We start from the raw sequence: 19,474 nt of genomic DNA, 5'->3' as shown, positions 1-19,474 counted from the left end.
CCTTTGGAGACCCTCCTTCAGTGTGATTCCCTTCCTACCGCAATGTCATCCCCGGATCACAACCTATCTCACTGGGCCTGTCATCTGACTCCAGTAAACCTTCATTTCATGTCACCACATGCTGATACCTCAAATGATAACATTATCATAATTTTCGGATATCCACAAACTGTTTGAAAGTGTTAAGGGTCTGAAAATATCTTTGAACGATATCCTAAAATGAAGACTAAACCGGGACAATGGATACAGAATTGACTAAGTGACAGGAAACTGAGAGTCGTGGTGAATGACTGTGTATCAGACAGTAAGGAGTGTCGAGAGGTATTCTCCAAGGGTCTGGTAGTTCGGCTGCTGCTTTAATTCTTTGCGGGTACACAGCATAATTTCACTGAAATTTAACACAGCGATGCACAAAATAAAAGATTTTAAATGGAAGAAAGTAATGCAGGAGCATAGGCTAAAAGGCACAATTTGAATGACACCTGTGGATATATGTGTAATTGTATTTTTTTAATTTCTGGGCTTTCCTGCAAGGCTAGCTTTTATTGCCTAACACTAACTGCCATGAGTGTCTTGCGTAGCGTTCTCAATTATTTAAGAGGGCCATTCAGAGCCAACCACATTGCTGTGGAGTCAGATGAAGACCAGACTAGGTAAGAATAGGAGATTTCCTTCCCTAAAGGACATTAGTCAACTAGAGGAGAAAGTGAGGTTTGCAGATGCTGGAGATCAGAGATGGAAATGTGTTGCTGGAAAAGCGCAGCAGGTCAGGCAGCATCTAGGGAACAGGAGAATCGACGTTTCGGGCATTAGCCCTTCTTCAGGAATGAGGAAAGTTGGTCCAGTAGGCTAAGATAAAAGATAGGGAGGAGGGACTTGGGGGAGGGGCGTCGGAAATGTGATAGGTGGAAAGAGGTCAAGGTGAGGGTGATAGGTCAGACTGGGGTGGGGGCGGAGAGGTCGGGAAGAAGATTGCAGGTTAGGAAGGCGGTGCTGAATTTGATGGATTTGACTGAGACAGGCTGGGGGGAGGGGAAATGAGGAAACTGGTGAAATCCGAGTTCATCCCTTGTGGTTGGAGGGTTCCTAACCGGAAGATGAGGCGTTCTTCCTCCAACCGTCGTTTCGCTGTGGTCTGACGATGGAGGAGTCCAAAGACCTGCATATCCTTGGTGGAGTGGGAGGGGGAATTGAAATGTTGAGCTACAGGATGGTTGGGTTGGTTGGTCCAGGTGTCCCTTGCGGAGCGTTTCAGAGAACACCTCTGGGACACCCGGACCAACTAACCCAACCACCCTGTAGCTCAACATTTCAATTCCCCCTCCCACTCCACCAAGGATATGCAGGTCTTTGGACTCCTCCATCGTCAGACCACAGCGAAACGACGGTTGGAGGAAGAACGCCTCATCTTCCGGCTAGGAACCCTCCAACCACAAGGGATGAACTCGGATTTCACCAGTTTCCTCATTTCCCCTCCCCCCAGCCTGTCTCAGTCAAATCCATCAAATTCAGCACCGCCTTCCTAACCTGCAATCTTCTTCCCGACCTCTCCGCCCCCACCCCAGTCTGACCTATCACCCTCACCTTGACCTCTTTCCACCTATCACATTTCCGACGCCCCTCCCCCAAGTCCCTCCTCCCTATCTTTTATCTTAGCCTGCTGGACCAACTTTCCTCATTCCTGAAGAAGGGCTAATGCCCGAAACGTCGATTCTCCTGTTCCCTAGATGCTGCCTGACCTGCTGCGCTTTTCCAGCAACACATTTCCATCTCATTAGTCAACTAGATGTTATTTTAATGAAAGTAATGCTAGATTCATGGTCACCATTACTTTCCAATTCCAAATTTTATTTTTTGAACTCCAATTCCACCAGCTGTCCCTGGAACCTCAACCTGGACCTCTGGATTATCACTGACAGTAACATTGCCTTTTCACCACCACGTCCCCCAATTGTATTTATGCATTTATTTTTATTATTCCACCCAAACTTCACTCCTCCTTCATCAAGGTGTTGATTCTTTCCTGGAACTACAGTCAGGAGAAAGTGAGGTCTGCAGATGCTGGAGATCAGAGCTGGAAATGTGTTGCTGGAAAAGCGCAGCAGGTCAGGCAGCATCCAGGGAACAGGAGAATCAACGTTTCGGGCATAAGCCCTTCCTGAAGAAGGGCTTATGCCCGAAACGTTGATTCTCCTGGAACTACAGTCAGTCTGTTGGATCTCATCATGTACTCAATGCCAAATGAGCAGCCTCAGTAGTTCAGAAGAAGTTAGAGTATTGCTGACTTTGTTTATTTTACCCAACTTAAAGTCATAGCTATAGAGATGTACAGCATGGAAACAGACCCCTGGTCCAATGCATCCATGCTGACCAGATATCCCAACCTAATCTATTCCCACTTGCCAGACCCAGCCCATATCCCTCCAAACCCTTCCTATTCATACCCATCCAGATGCCTTTTTAAATGTTGCAATTGTACCAGCCTCCACCACTTCTTCTGGCAGCTCATTCCATACATGCACCACCCTCTGCAAGAAAAAGTAACCTTCTTCGCTGTCCACTACACCTCCAATTTTGGTGTCATCTGCAAACTTACTAACTATACCTCTTACGCTCACATCCAAATCATTTATATAAATGACGAACAGTAGTGGACCCAGCAGTGAACCTTGTGTCACAACACGAGTCACAGGCCTCCAGTTTGAAAACCAATCCTCCACCACCACCCTCTGTCATATACTTTTGAGTCAGTTCTGTAACCAAATGGCTGATTCTCCCTTTATTCCATTAGATCTAACCTTGCCAACCAGTCGCCCATAGGGAACCTTGTTGAACGTCTTACTGAAGTCCATATAAATGACATCTACCACTCTGCCGTCATCAATCCTCTTTGTGACTTCTTCAAAAAACTCAATCATATTTGTGAGACATGATTTCCAATGCACAAAGCCCTGGTTAATTGTGGCATCTGATTTACCAAATAGATTTATGAATTCAGTACTGTTAATCAGGGATGTTAATCTACTAGTTCCTGCTTCAGGTGGCTGTGGTGTATGGTATTTTATTTATAATATCATATTTTTGGAATCTTTTCTTTTCTGTACTGGAATACACATTTATTTCTGAAAGGACTGAAGATTTTCAGTTTTGAATTGCTGTTATCCTTTTTGATTTGTGTTTATCTAGGTTAAATACTTGCTGGACATGAATATTTTAGTCTTCATTCCAACCATTATCCTGGGAATTGTAGGAGGTCTGCTGGGAGCATTGTTTGTCTCCATGAACCTGAGAATCAACAAATTTCGGACAGAATTCTTTAACTTAATTAAATATAAGTTTGTGCAAAAGGTGTGCAAGCTCACAGAGGCAGTCCTGACACTGGTGAGTTTCTTGTAATGTTACTGCTGAACACAGATTATTTGATTTGCTTTTCTGCCAATACTTCCAATTATGTCCCCCTATGTGATTTATGAATCACACAACACCAGGTTATAGTCCAACAGGTTTAATTGGGAGCGTTGCTCCGAAAGCTAGTGTGCTTCCAATTAAACCTGTTGGACTATAACCTGGTGTTGTGTGATTTTTAACTTTGTACACCCCAGTCCAACACCGGCATCTCCAAATTATGTGATTTATGCTTTTTTATATTGTCTTTAGGTGTATTGCTACACTTCAGTTTCAGGCTGATTTCTTCATCATAACCTGTGTAACACAATTATTGTTATATTACTCAGCTGTCATTCATACTTGTAAGTAGAAATAGAAAAATAGAAACATTAAGCATCCTGTCCGGTTATAATTGTAAATCAGGAGATGGAAGTGAGAGAGGATCTTGGTGAAATTACTGTTCAGGAAGTGGTACTGAGCAAACTGATAGAGATGTGGCTGACAAGCCCTCGGATCCTAATGGACTTTGGGCATGGGCCTTATAAGAATGCTAATAACCTCCTGTGTTGGCATTCGTTTTTGAATTTTTTTTGATTATGGAAAAGTTGGTCTGGAAATTAGCCCTTTATTTAAGATGGAGGGAGGAACGCAATAAGAATCAATAGACTAGTTAGCCTGGCATCTGTCATTGGTAAGGTGTTAATTGATCATTAATGACGTTTTAGTATGGCATTTAGAAAACTGAAAGTAATTGGGAATAGTCATCATGGTTTTGTGAAAGGAAAATCATGCTTAATGAATCGTCTTGACAAGGTGAACATAGAAAGGATGTTTCCTCCGGTGAGTGAGTCCAGAGATCACATGCAATGTTTTAAAGTATTCCCCCTTTTTGAGACAGAGACAAGAAGATTTTTTTTCTCTGAGGGTTGTGAGACTTTGGAACCCTTTGCCTCAGAAAGTAATGGAGGTAGGTTCATTAAATATTTTTAAGGTTGAGGTATCTAAACTTCCGTTGTGTGCTTTTTGTCCACATCTATGGTTTGTGTTCAAGGTTGGTCAAGGCCAAGAACTACCTTTAGGCTTGGACTTCTCCATAATACTTTTACTACATATTTAAACTAAATTCTATAATATGTTGTATTCAGCTTTGAACCAGGCTCTAATCTTACTATTGCATTATTGAATTTTTCCATAAATTCTCCCACTAAATGCTCGGCTGAATGTTTCCATCTTTCACATGGCTAGTCTTAATGCTCTGCTTTGTTTTTCATGTCTTTCCCTCTTCCCCTTAACTCCATCCACATTATGCTAGTTATGCCCAGTGAGGAGACCTCCATGACATCATCCAAGATTGCAATAGGGTCCTAAAGGAGAAAGTGAGGACTGCAGATGCTGGAGATCAGAGCTGAAAATGTGTTGCTGGAAAAGCGCAGCAGGTCAGGCAGCATCCAAGGAGCAGGAGAATCGACGTTTCGGGCCTGAGCCCTTCTTCAGGAAGGGCTCATGACCGAAGAAGGGCATTCCTGAACAAGGGCTCATGCCCGAAACGTCGATTCTCCTGCTCCTTGGATGCTGCCTGACCTACTGCACTTTCCCAGCAACACATTTTCAGATAGGGTCCTAAAGCCTTTAGACAACAGGCACATTTTATTCAGCACAGGAATCAAAGGTTATTGGGGGTAGATATGCGCGTGGAATGCAAAACACAGACAGGTCATCTTCAGTTTGACAGGCTTGAGGGGCCGAATGGCCAATATCTACTTCTAACTGATGATTGTGTGTACCCAATGTGCCTTCTTCTCTCCAAGGAGAACAGTCCCAACTCTTCAAACTATCCTCATGATTGAAGTTTCTTGTTCCTAGAACCGTTCCTGTAAATCACTTTTGCACCTTCTTCAATGCATTCACATCTTTCCAATGTGACATTCATATCTATACACAAAGTCCAGCTGTGATCTGTGCACATAGACACCCAAGTTCCTCTGCTCCTACACATCTCCTTAGAATTTTACCAAGTATTTTATATTATCTCTCAATGTTCTGCCAATCAAATCTCAGACCTCTCTGCATTGAACCTCATTTGCCACCTGTCCTCCCACTCTGCCAACATGTCAATGCCCTTTTGGAATCTGCACTGTCCTCCTCACAGTTTACAATTTCTCCAAGTTTCATGTCATCTACTAATGTGAAATTATCCCTTGTACACCAAGATCCAGACCATTAATAAAGATCAAGAAGAGCAAGGATCCCAATACTGACCCCCAGGAACACCACAAGAAACCATCCTCCATTGACAAATTTTGTATCCATGTTGCTACTATCTCTATCATGCCATGACTTATAACTTTCCTCACAATTCTGTTGTATGCCACTGTTTCAACTGCTTTCTGGAAATCCATGTATACCACATGTGTCATCCTCATTGACCCTCTTCTCCCACTTCAAAAAACCCCAGCTAGTTAGTTAAACACAATTTCCTCTTCAGAATTCCACGGTGACTTTTCCTGGTTGATGCATGTGAATGCCATTCCCAAGCTTATTTCCATTGTTATTTGGATTTTATCACTGTTCCTTTATTGTCACAGGATCAAAACCCTGGACCTCTCTCCTTAGTATCTTTCCAGCAAGCATACCTGAAATTAGAACAGATACATCATTTATGAAGTTTGATATTTTGTAACCTTTATTTTCAGATAATCACAATTACGGCTACTGTCTATGTGCCTTACTTCTTCCCATGCACATTGCTCTCTAGCCATGAGTCTGAAAACAGGTAAGAACACACTTTTCTCTTTTCCAATCCCAAACCTTCCCTCCACTCCTCTCTTGAAACCTTTAGTTCCTCATTGAAATACCATTTCATAGGAACAGCTGTTTTTTCAACACATGAGAGATTTGGTTTTAAATGCTGTTTGGGCTATTCACTTGTGTAAGTCATTCTGTTCTCACCCTTTGTTCTCACCCACATGTGCTTCCTTCAATGATCATTGGATAATCAATAGCAAGGCTACTAGAATACAGGGATTAATGTTACCACCAGGGAAGAGAAATGTTTTAAACTTTGTCCTCTTTTCTTACTGTCTATAATCAATGTAATTTTGAAAAGGGAGGTGTGTATTTCTTGTGATTGTCTTGTTAATTTGAAATGCCAACAACAACAACATATTGTGGATATAATTAAAGAAGGCTATTTATTCACACATTCCCCCCCAAAATCTAACACTGTGCCTCTCACTAGTCAATCGCCACTCACACACACACATAGGAGAAGTGGACAGTGAAATTTTACAAGTTACAAACAAAGAGACAGTTCATAAGCTAGGTCTGCTGAAGTGATTCTTTTCTGTTCTTGAACTCTAAACATAGAAACATAGAAAATAGGATCTGGAGTAGGCTTTCAGCCCTTTGAGACTACGGCATGATTATCCTGGCTGATTATCAGCTCAAGAACGTGGTCCTGTTCCCATTTTCTCCCTTTATTCTTTGATCCCTTTCAAGAATACATTCAATGTTCTGGCCTCAACTTGTGGCAGAGAATTGCATAGGCTCACCACTATCTGGGTGAAGAAATTTCAGATCTGGTGGGTTCAAATTCCAAATACGATTATCATTCAAAGACATGTACTTTCTAGCATTAGATTAAATCAGTTGTTCATAGTCTGACTGGACCATAGAACAAAACAGCATAAGAAATAAGAGTCGGAATAGGCCATCTGGTCCTTCAAACCTACCCTGCCATTTATCAAGATCACATTATTTGGAGTTTCTTTTGCACTTTCTTCCTTGTAGAGAACCAGTCAAAATGGGTTGCTGTCCTTGCTGCTGCTGTTTCTTGCTGTGTTGTTTGTAGACAGATTGGTTTCTCCCTGGCTCTTGGGTATGATAAGAATCTGTGTGGCTCTAGTGTGATCTGGAATCAGATTTGGTGATTGGTCCAGAATGATTTGAAGTTGGAAGTCATTACTTTAAAATAAGGAATGGATAGAGGTCATTTGCACCTAGTTATGATGGACTGTTTATTTAATAACTTCCTTTATTTATTATAGCATTTGCAGTCATCAAGTCTGGACTTGCAATTTGGTAAGATAATATGAAGTGTTAATTCACCAAATGGGTGTTATCTTGGTATATTTATTCAGGGAAGGTTATTGTCATTTAATTAGGAACTCTCCAAACATTTGAAATAGTTTTATGTTTGTACAAAAATTTGCAAAATCACTTTTCCCTGGGCAACCAACTTAACAGTCTATCTGTGCCCATTTTAAAGTAGTAAAAAAGTAGTACCAGAAAATTTCAAACAGATTACAGTTAATATTTCAAAGGTTTTGTATAGGAAACAGTTCACATTACAGAAGAGGAGGATTGAGAGGTCTTGGAGAACGTAAAGGAGGATAAATCTTCGGGACCTGAGTTAATGTATTGCAGAATGTTGTGGGCAGTAAGAGAGGAAATTACGAGACACCTTGCAGAAATATTTGGATCATCTATAACTATGGTTGAGGTGCATGATGACTGGAGGGTGGCTAATATTGTACCTTTGTTTAAGAAAGGTTGTAAGGAGAAACCAGGGAGCTATAGACCTGTGAGTTTGACTTCAGTTGTGGGTAAATTGTTGGAAGTCATTCTAAAAAATGGGATTTATAGATATTTAGAGAGGCAAAAATTGATTAAGGATAGTCAAGGTGGTTTTGTGTGTGGAAAATCCTGTTTCACAAACTTGATAACTTTCTCAAAAAAGTCAATCAAAAGGGTTGATAATGGCAGTGCAGGAAACATCGTTTACTTGGATTTTAGTAAAGCCTTTGACAAGGTTCCACATGATAGACTAATTAGTAAAGTTATGGTTACATGGGATTCAGGATGAGCTTGCCAATTGGATACATAATTAGCTTAATGGCAGGAGGCAGAGTGTAATGGTAGAGGGTTGCTTTTCTGACTGGAGGCCTGTGAGCAATGGGACCTAGGGAGACAGGTACATAATTCTTTGAAATTTGTGTCACAAATAGACAGGGTGATTAAAAAGACATTTAGCATGCTTGCCTTAATTGTTCAGTCCTTTGAGTTTAGGAATTGTGAAGTCATATTGAAGTTGTACAGGACATTTTGTGAGACCTTTTCTGGAAGTTCAGATAGCCCAGATATAAGAAGGTTAGTATCAAGTTGGAGTGGGTTCAGAAGAGGTTTACCAGAGCGTTGCCAGCTATGGAAGATTTGAGTTTTAAAGAAAGGCTGAATAGGCTGGGACATTTTGCACTGGAGCATAGAAGGTTCAGAGGCGATCTGATAGAAGGTTATAAAATAATGAGAGGTATAGATAGAGATAATGGTAGTTGTCTTTTCCCTAGGGTGAAGATTTCAAGACTATGGGACACATTTTTAAGTTGAGAAGAGATTTAAAAAGACATGAGGGACAAATTTTTTACATGGAGGGTGCTTTGCATGTGGAATGAACTTCCTGAGAAAGTGGTGGATGCACGTACAATTACAATATTTAAAAGACATTTAGATAGATACATGAATAGGAAAGGTTTGGAGGGATATGACCCAGGAACAGGCAGTGTGACTAGTTTAGTTGGGATTATGTTCGGCATGGACTGGTTAGTCCGAAGGGTCTGTTTCCGTGCTGCATGACTCTGACTCTCCGACATGCAATTTCCAGGCATGACACTGAAATAGTTGAATTCAGTTTTTAATTGCATGAAATTTCATGATTCCTTTGAGTCTTTTACAGATTAAATAAGGAATTCTGTGATTCTGTTGAATTTTCCATTGAACCTCTGAATAAGTGGTTTAGTTGATTAAATTAAACTTGGAAGTTATAACTGATTGCCCCTTTTTACTTCCAGGCTATTACAGACAAGGTGATTTTAGTGTCCTCATTGTTGTCCTTATTAGCTAACTCAATACCCACCAGAAATTGAATCTGTGAACTGCACTATATGTTTGAGTTGGTATTTTACCTCTGAACCAAATGAAAGCACCAGGTAACATGGATTTTTAATAACTGGTATCCTTCATCCATTGTCAGTGAAACCTATACAATTTGAACCAGGTAGGGAGAATGTTCCTGATTAATGGGGAATCCAGAACCAGGCTTTTTAAAAAATTCATTCATGGGATGAGTGTGTCGCTGGCCAAACCAGTATTTATTGCCCATCCCTAAATTGCCCAGAGGACAGTTAAGAGTCAATCACATTGCTGTGGGTCTGGAGTCACATGTAGACCAGACCGGGTAAGGAAGGAAGATTCCTTCCCTAAAGGACATACCAGATAGGTATTCCAATAATCGACAATGGATTCAAGTCATTATTAGATTGGTACTTCCAGATTTTAATGAACTTAAATTACACCATCTGTCTTGATGGGAATTGAACCTGGGTCCCCAGAACATTACCTGGGTCTCTGGATTAACAGTCTAATGATAATACCACTAGACCAGTGCCTAGCCACTGTGGATATTGTGTAGGCCTTTTAAAATTAAGATAAGAAGAAATTTCCTTTGATTACTGAGTTGGATGATCAGCCATGATCAAATTTAATGGTGGTCCAGGCTCAAAGGACTGAATGATCCACTCCCATTCCTATTTGTTACATTTCTGAAATTGTTATGTCTGTTACATAACAATTACATGACATTAATGAATGCCAATCCCCTTTCCTCCTTGCTGCTCACTCAGATTAAATCAAGTCATCTCCTGTTTGATATTAAGCTGATTTCCACTCACCTTAAACTATTCACAGTGGACCAAAAAAAATCAGAAGGTTTTCTAAATGGTTAGGAGCTAGAAACTGTGGATGAACAGGAACTTTCAATGGTCCAAGTACAGAAATCACTACCAGCGGATGGGTAAAACAAAAATATAATGGCTAATGGAATCCGTTTGGAGCAATACATTCTATTCTGGGCACCACAGTTCAGGAATGATGTAATGATTTTGGAAGGAGTGCAGTGCATAATTGAGTGTTTTATGGACAAAAATAGGTTAGGTTACTTAGAGTTGTTTTTGTATTTCTTCGTATGTGGAAGGTTGAGAACAGGATTTTTCATGGTACAGTATTTAAGATGATTGAAGGATGATAAAAAGAAAAAGGGGAAGTATTTCCTTTGCTGTGGAATCTCGATCAAGCAGTAATAACTTTAAAATTTAAGCTCTACCATTGAGGGAGTTGTCAGAAAGCATCTAATTGTATCATGGAAATCTGAAACACTCAGAGACAGACTGTTGCCAATCAAGACTCAACTGAGGCACACTATCCCTGGGCAGTGTAGTGCTGGAAAAGCACAGCAGGTCAGGCAGCATCCGAGGAGCAGGAGAATCAACGTTTCAAACATAAGCCCTTCAAAAGGAATGAAATTTGTGGGCTAGGGAACTGAGAGATAAATGGGAGGGGGTGGGGTTGGGGGGGAAAGTAGCTGAGAATGCGATAGGTAGATGAAGGTGAGGGAGATGGTGATAGGTCAGAGAGGACGGTGGAGCAGATAGATGGGAAAGGTGATGGACAGGTCAGGAGGGCGGTGCCAAGTTGGAGACTTGGGGCTGGGATAATGTGAGGGATGGGATGTAAGGAAACTGTTGAAATCCACATTGATCCCAAGTGGTTGCAAGGTCCCAAGGCAGAATAATAAGGCGTTCCTCCGCCAGGTGTCGGGCGGTAAAGGTTTGGCGATGGAGGAGGCCCAGGACACGCAGGTCTGGCCATAGTTCTAGGCGTTACAAATATGTTGTGCATACATTTTGTATTCTATTTCTGCTCTAATGCTATATTATGAAGTTATTCTTGTTTATTCAAAAGTGTGGAATCCTGTGTTTTTAGTATCTTCGTAAACCCTTTGGATGAATCAATTTACTCAGTTTAAAAATCATGGTTATTAATCCAGATCATCATATAAGGTTAATTATCTGGTGTGGAATTCTGACAATCTTGTATGATGATGAAACAATAAGAGGCTGTAGTTTTAGATAAGTTACAGGGAGCATATGAGATGGAGCTGCTTATACAGTGTGTTGTAATGTTCTGGCACATGGCCTCCCTGGGTGGTAGAAATATAGCCAATGAATGATTTGAAAAAGAATTAAAATGCAAGGGGTTACAGTTGGGTGAATTGGACTAGATTGCTCTTCAGAGAGCAAGCATAAACTTAATGGATTGAATGTCCCATTCTAGTTTACCCATCTTGAGCAATGCTCAACTCCATCTATTGCTGCATCACCTTGTTTTATAAATTATTTTAGGGAATAAACTGTTGACTGTTCTCTGTTTTCTCATTTGATCTTTGGATATGTTTGATTCTAGTTTTGCTGAGGGCATATAGCTTTAAACAGCTAGTGTGTGACTACAGTTTCAGGTCTAGTGAAAGCAATTAATTAACTTTGTTTTTAACAAAATCCATCACATGTCTTTTATTTTGGTGTCAAGCCATGAATGACCAGATTTATTGGTGTTGATTTCATTGCTTCCTATGCATGGGATTTGAGCTCCTTTTTTTTTTGTTCCATATATTCCATCATGCTCAAATATCTTTACCCTCGTGTGAAGAAGGATTTTGATGTCAGACATAAAATGACCTTTTACTTGTTTATTTCACAGCCACAACTAAAATCAATATATTGGAATAACATTTTCCAGACCTCTTCTCTATTTTATACCTCTTTGATAAGATTGTCTCTCTCAAGTATCTGTTCTAGGTAGAAAAGCTAACATTGTTCCTTAGTTCTACACAGATTCTCATAAATTCCCAATAGAGATCAGCTTCATTTCTTTGCACTATTACTGCTGTTGAGTGGATCATTTGTACTTGATATGCAAAAGTCTTTGGAATTAAGTCTACAATTTGATTTTCCTGAATTTATCCTTGTTCTCCCTTTAGTAGGTCAATACCCTGTAGTAGTTCTGCACTTTAGAATCAAAATTTATTGCTCACTTTTCATATACAGCTTTATACTTAAAACTAACTCTCTGGCTAATGTTAAATTATTGAGAAGTAGCACTTTGGAAGTCATACCTCGCTTTTATTTTACTAATTTGAAGCCACATTTGTGCTATCATTCAAGATGGCAGCCAAATTGACATAAATTAATAAACGAATAAGGGACACACAGAATAAGTTGCACTGAATTATTCTAATTAAAATGCCTAAAATACATATTTCTTTTGAAATGTTTTAATCATTATTGTAACAAAGTATTGTCATTGCATTGCTGATTCTAAAATTTATAGAAACCACGACAGGAACTTTAACTTAGCCCTCCTATTTTTATAAATTTCATTTTCAGTAATCATTTAGTAAGTGTTCGTAGTTCATCTCCTAACACTTTCTTTGTTTGGTATTTATTGTTAAATGTATTGCAAGAAACATAGTTAAAATTTTTCTCTCAATGATTTACTAGATCATTATGCAACGACATTTCAACAGAGGCTTCTCACCTACTGAGTAAGACAGAATATTTTAACTCCTACAACTGTCCATCGGGCACAAGCTGGATTGGATCCAGTGGTGTAAAATATTCAAATCACACTTACAATCAAGGTAATACTGGAACAAGTTCTGGAATTTTTGAGGGACTGATATTTATTTGAGTGGCAGGGCTGCTGATCATGTTCCTGTTGAATATTCCATAACATGCGTATCAAACCTTGTAGGTGGTAGAGAGATTTTTAGCGATCTGGAAGTGAGATGATCACTTAGGAATATTCAGTTATTGTTCTGCTCCTGTTATGCTTCTTAGTGACCTCAATTGTTACTAGTAGAGGATTTTGCTAATGTTGAAAGTCACCTGGATATTTTTGTCATTTTCAGTTAGGAAGTAATTAGATGTCACAGTGCTGTTTGGATGGATGAACCTAAATAGATCAAATAGTATTCCTTATCTATTCTTGACACAATATCTTTTATTTGTACTGCTACTGCTGTTACTTGCATAACAATTTAAATCATAATAATATATCAAGTGTAAGTTTTATATGAAATATAATAGCCCAGAATACCCAAAAATATCAAATGCCAATTATAGATTTCATATAAAATGAATTACTCTGTAATACTTTTATCAGGTTTTTTATTTTCTCTTATGCTGAACAGAACAGAATCATAAAAATTTCAAATCTCAAAGGAAACAATAGTTTACATGTTGTTATGACTGATCACTGGGCACTAGTCCCTAGTAAAATGCAATTCCAGATGGGAATCCCTCAAATGTTGTATTGGTGCCACACAACACCTATGAAGTGATCATCCCCAATAAGTATGTAACCATTGCTCCTTACTATTCAATGGCATTGCTATCATTGAGTCCTCCATTATCAACATCTTGATAGCTATTGTTGTCAACAAGCTGAACTGGACTGACCTTCTGGCTACAAAAGCAGATCAGAGGCTAGGAATCTTCAACTCACTCCTCACAGCTGTTCTATAAGGCTAAAGACAGGAGTCAATAATAATCAATTGCCTGGATGGGTACAGCTCCAATAAAACTCAAAAAATCTTTATGCTATTCATGGCAAAGCAGCCCAATTTATTGTTATCACATCCACCACTGTAGCTCAGTAGCAGCAGAATGTACCATCTACAAGACGTACTACAGAAATTCACCAAGGCTACTTAGATAACACCTTCCCAACCCTTGACCGTTACCATCTAGAAGGACATGGGCAGCAGATACACGAGAACACCACCACCACTTTCAAATTCTACTCCACGCCAGTCACCATCCAGACTTGGAAATATATTGCCATTCCTTTAGCACCGCTGGGTAAAATTCCTGGAACTCCATCTTAAACAGCATTATAGGTCTACTTATAGCAAGTGAACTGCAGCAGTTCAAGAAGGAAGCTCACTGTCACCCTCCCAAGGGCAATTAGAGTTGAGTAATGAAAGCTGGCCCAGACACCTAAGCCCACATCCCCTGAAATGATTTTAAAATATGGCTATGCTCTGGGTGAAGAGGGATGAACTGGCTCCACACCTTTACTCAATCCACACCCCACCCCACATCGCCTTTCCTTCCCACATTCCCCACCCAAATAGGTGCTCATGTTAAGGTTAATTTTTAAAAAAGGATAACTTCCCTCACATATGCCTTCTCCATCATTTTAAAAGAAACCAATTTTACCAGGTTTCCTTGAGTTAAAGATAGAGTGAGTTTATTAAAATGTGAGAAATATTATATAAACATGTCACAAATACACGATTAAAATTGAGAGATGAGTCAAAAAAGTAAGAGAGTGACTTTATTTCCTTTTACCTGAACATGCATATTTTATAGAAGTCCTCAGCTGTGTCCCTTGCAGTTTAGTACAATGTAACTTGAGCCACTAGCTGGCACATTAACAGACATGGGGGTTACAGTTATTGTAAGATCCATTTCTTTTGTATTCCTGGAAGAATACAACACAAATATGTGTTTCACCCAGATCTACCTTTTTTTTAACATCCTCGCATGTTCACAGCCTGGGGCACAAACCATAGGAAATTACAGTTTATGTTTTGAATGACATCTCCTCCTCATTTAAAGTGTTACTATCTAAAGTTCTCTTGATATTGTTCAGGCGTGATCTTTCATGAATTCTTTTGAGACTAAATTCATAGGTGGCTACTGAATTTTTATCATTTTGCTTGTGTGTCTTTCATTTAAAAAGCATATGTTGTACTTAAAAAAAATATATATCCATAACTAATTCAGGATTGTGATCCATTGTCATATAATTGCATGAAAAGAGGATTTTTTTTTGTCAAATGAATTCTGATTGGTAGAAAGTGCTTTGGAGATTATATGAGGAAACAGCTAACTTTCAAGCTTTTGTTTTCATTCAAACCAGATAGATTGACCCTGATTGTTTAAAGCATTGCCATAAGGAATGCACACAGGAATAAATGTCTCCTTTGATTAGTTGAAAAACCAAAATGTGTGGGCATGTACTTTCTTTTTGTAAAGGAACCCAACTATAAAACTGATTGTTAATTATAACTTGGTCATTCACATTTTTTTTAGCACAACCTGGATTGTGTAGTAACTGTTGGTCACTCGTGGAATAAAGGAAGAGAAAGTGAGGACTGCAGATGTTGGAGATTAGAGTCAAGATTGTGGTACTGGAAAAGAACAGCAGGTCAGGCAGCATCCAAGGAGCAGGAAAGTCGACGTTTTGGGCCGCACCACACTCTCCACTCATGGAATAAAGACTAATATCGCACACTCACTTCTGAGTTTTACAAGCAAAGAATGGCTGAGTACAGTCAGTGTGCTGCCCTTTGCAAATAGCTGAAAGACCTTAGTATAAAGTTGACAGTTAACTGTTCCATGTACATTCTCCAAGCCAACGCAACTATCAATCAGAATTAAATTACCAACTGATCAGCTCTTCTCGTGTAGCATAAAGTTTTCTTCCCTTTTTGAAATTGCATTTCTTGACTTCTATTCCGATGAGTGCAGGAAAAAAGATTTCAATAGCATTTTTTCAATTTTGACCGTGCTCAAGTTCTGTACTTTTCAATAAATTATCCACAGGATGTGGGTGTTACTGGCAAGGCCATTATATACTGCCCATCCATAATTGCCTAGAGGGCAGTTAAGAGTCACCTACATTGCTGTGGGTTGGAGTCATATGCAGGTCAGACTGGGTAAAGACAGCAGATATCATTTCCTAAAGGGCACTAGTAAACAATATGCTCTCTAAAATGACAACCAGTAGTGGTATCATGATTGCCATTAGGCCAGGTCTTTATTCCAGACTTTTATTGAATTCATATTTCACCATATGCCATGTGGTGTTCAAACCTATGCTCCCAGAACATTGGTCTGGGGTTCTGGATTGCGAGCCCAGTGATATTATCACTTCATCACTGCTTGCCCCATGCAACTTTAAAAACATCTAATCAATTTAAAATCAAAGGAGATCATCTTGAAATATTAACTTTTGATTGTTTTCTTACCATAGTGCTGACCATCCTGTTGAGTACTTCCAACAATTTCTGTATTTATTGCGTATTATATTAAAGTGCCATCTAACTATAAGTTATTGTTGCTATTTTATTGTGGATCCACACTACCTTAACTGTTGTGTCTGCCATCAGCTGCTGCGCTTCTGTTTGGTAATGGACAGGATGGAATTGTGTATCTCTTCAGAAGAGGGACGCCTGAAGAATTTGGATATGCTGCTCTCTTGACAACCCTTGTTATTTACTATCTATTTTCTTGTTGGACAGCTGGTACTGCTATGGCATGTGGACTTGTCATACCAATGCTGTAAGAAGCATTTTACTCTAACAGAAACATGTTTTCCAGTGTAATCTCTAAAAAGGCTGACAAATATGTTTATCTGACAAAGTGACCTAAATGTTTGAGTTATTGATTTAATGCTAGTGAAAATCCAACACTTCCAACCTTCATAAACTTAATTCCATTCAAAACATTGCTGCTTGTTTCCTAATCCTCATTAGATTAACTTCAGACATCACTCCTGTGCCATGAATTTCACTGGCCCCCGGTTAAGCAATGCCAAATTTTTACATTCTCACCTTGTTTGTAGATCCTTTAATACCTTTGTGCCTCTCCAACTCTATAACTTTCTCTAGCTCTGCAACTATGATATACCTGCACTCCTCTGATCCTTGTCTACTTGGCAACTCTGATGTTAATCACTCCAACTGTAGGGGAGCCCAGTGGCACAATAGTGCCTGACATGCCAGGGACCTGGGCTCAATTCCAGCTTTATGGTGTGTGTGTGTGTGTGTGTGTGTGTGTGTGTGTGTGTGTGTGTGTGTGTGTGTGTGTGTGTGTGTGTGTGTGTGTGTGTGTGTGTGTGTGTGTGTGTTGCATGTTCTTCCTGTGTTTGCGTGGTTTTCCGTTGGATGCTCTGATTTCCTCCCACAAAGATGTGCAGGTTAGATGGATTGCCCATGCTAAATCGCCGTCTAGTGTGCAGGCTAGTTAGGTTAACTATAGTAAATGTAGGGGATAGGGTGAAATGCTATTCTGAGGGTCAGTGCAGACTTGATGAGCTGAATGGCCTCTCTCTGTACTGTAGGGATTCTATAATTCTGACTGTGCTAACCATGCCCACAACTGTCAAGGACCTCAAGTCTGGAGTCCTTTTATAAACCTCCTTCACTTACCCAATTTTCTGTAAAACATTCTTTTTACACTAAGCTTCTAGCTACCTGCCCGAATATCTCCTGTGATTCAGTGTCAAATTTTATTTGATAACACTCGTGTGAAGTATCTTGGGACATTTCACTGCATTAAATGAGCTGTATAACATGCAAACTGTTGTTGCAGCTGTTCTTGATAAAATGGTTTGGATTGAAGAATCTGTTCCAGCCACTCTCTGCTTGTTTTACCTGCGTTGATTTCTGATGCAGCCTGTTTTTACCTGCATCAATCCCTGGTAGCGCTTGTGTTAACTAACACCAATATCTGATACAGTTTGACTTTACCTAAGACATTCTGTTTTATACATTTTTGGAATATACATGCACACACACACACACGTGTTAATCTCTGGTACAGCCTGTTTAATATGTTTTCACTTAATACAGTCCACCTTTAAACATGCCTATCTTTGTCTTCACCTATGACAGCCTATCTTTACCTATGTCAATCTCTGGTACACTTTTCCTTTACTTGTGTCAATCTCCAACACAGTTTGCCTTTACTTATGTCAACCCCTGATACATCCTCCTTTATCTGTGCCAACATCAGATGCAATTTTTCCTTAATTACATCATTATCTGGTGTAATCTGTTTTAGTCTTAGAGTCAAACAACACAGAAGCAGACCCCTTGGTCCATACTGATCTGACACCTCTATCTGACCTAGTCCAGCATTTGGTCCATATCCCTCTTTACCTCTTCCCATATATCCATCCAGATGCCTTTTAAGTATTGTAATGGTGTCTGCCTTCACCACTTTCTCTGGCAGCTCATTCTATAGATGCACCACCCTTTGCATTAAAGGTTTCCCCTCAGGTCCCTTTTTAAATCTTTTCCCTCTCACTGCAAAACCTATGCCCTCCAGTTTTGGACTGCCTTACCTTAGGAAAAAGACATTGGCTATTCGCCTTATCTATGTCTCTCATGATTTTATAAATTCTATAAGGTCACCCATAAGCCTCCCATGCTTCACGAAGAAAGGGCCCCATCCTATTCAGCCTCTCCCTATAACTCAAACCCTTCAATCCTAGCAATATCCTTGTAAATCTTTTCTGCACCCTCTCAAGTTTAACAACATTGTTCCGATGGAAGGAAGACCAGAATTGTATGCAGTATTTTAAAAATGGCTTTACCAATGAGCTGTACAAAAAGATGTCCAACTCCTATACCCTGTGTTCTGACCAATCAAGGCAAGTGTGACAATGCCTTCTTCACCACCCTGTCTACCTGCAATTCCACTTTCAGGGAACTATGAAACTGCACCCCTAGGTCTCTTTGTTTGGAAACATTCCCCAGGGCACTACAATTAACTGTGTTAGTTCTGCCCTGATTTGCCTTACCAAACTGTAACACATTTTTGTAGATTAAACTCCATCTTCCATTCCTCAGCCTATTGTCCCATCCAATCAAGATCGAGTTGCAGTAATCTTATTCGTTGTCCATTATACCACCAATTTTGGTGTCAGCTGCAAATCTATTAACCACACCTCCTATATTCAAGTCCAAATGATTAATTTTAATGATGAAAAGCAGTGGATCCAGCCCTGATCCTTGTGGAACACTGCTGGTCACAGGCCTCCAGTTTGAAAAACAAGCCTTTACCACTAGACTCATATGAGGACATATTTAAGGCAATTGTTAGAATATTTTCCCTATAGCTTACCTGTGATCCTCAAGACATGGATCGCAGTAGGAATGCCCAAATAGCAGCACAGTGTTATTAGAATGAAGATCAAACCTGATCATAAGAACATTAAGCCCCCATCTCTACATTGCGACCTTAATAAACAATCCATGGGCTGTATCATTTTCTTTTCTCCAGAGAAATATTTCATATTTGATCTCTGTTTGTTCATTGGAAGGATAGTTAGTAAGTTTACAGGTGACACCAAAATTGAAGGTATAGTGGAGAGCAAAGAAAGTTACCTCAGAGTACCACGG

The 19,474-nt window shown here is 39.7% G+C and overlaps 1 protein-coding gene across 1 annotated transcript in view; it reads left to right on the top strand.

The window, feature by feature from the left end:
• The window catches only part of LOC122549475 (chloride channel protein C-like), a 131,070-nt gene that overhangs the window by 25,455 nt on the left and 86,141 nt on the right, over positions 1-19,474 (top strand). The window contains exons 7-10 of the mRNA XM_043689335.2: positions 3,187-3,381; positions 6,081-6,160; positions 12,777-12,916; positions 16,457-16,628. Coding sequence (XP_043545270.1) covers positions 3,187-3,381; positions 6,081-6,160; positions 12,777-12,916; positions 16,457-16,628 — 587 coding nt within the window. The remainder of the gene's footprint in view (positions 1-3,186; positions 3,382-6,080; positions 6,161-12,776; positions 12,917-16,456; positions 16,629-19,474) is intronic.

Source organism: Chiloscyllium plagiosum, unplaced genomic scaffold, assembly GCF_037043375.1.
Source record: "Chiloscyllium plagiosum isolate Xiang-an unplaced genomic scaffold, Cpla_swu_hap1 HiC_scaffold_4, whole genome shotgun sequence".
In the NCBI taxonomy this organism is placed as follows: Eukaryota; Metazoa; Chordata; class Chondrichthyes; order Orectolobiformes; family Hemiscylliidae; genus Chiloscyllium; species Chiloscyllium plagiosum.
This window is presented reverse-complemented; position numbering and strand designations above follow the sequence as displayed.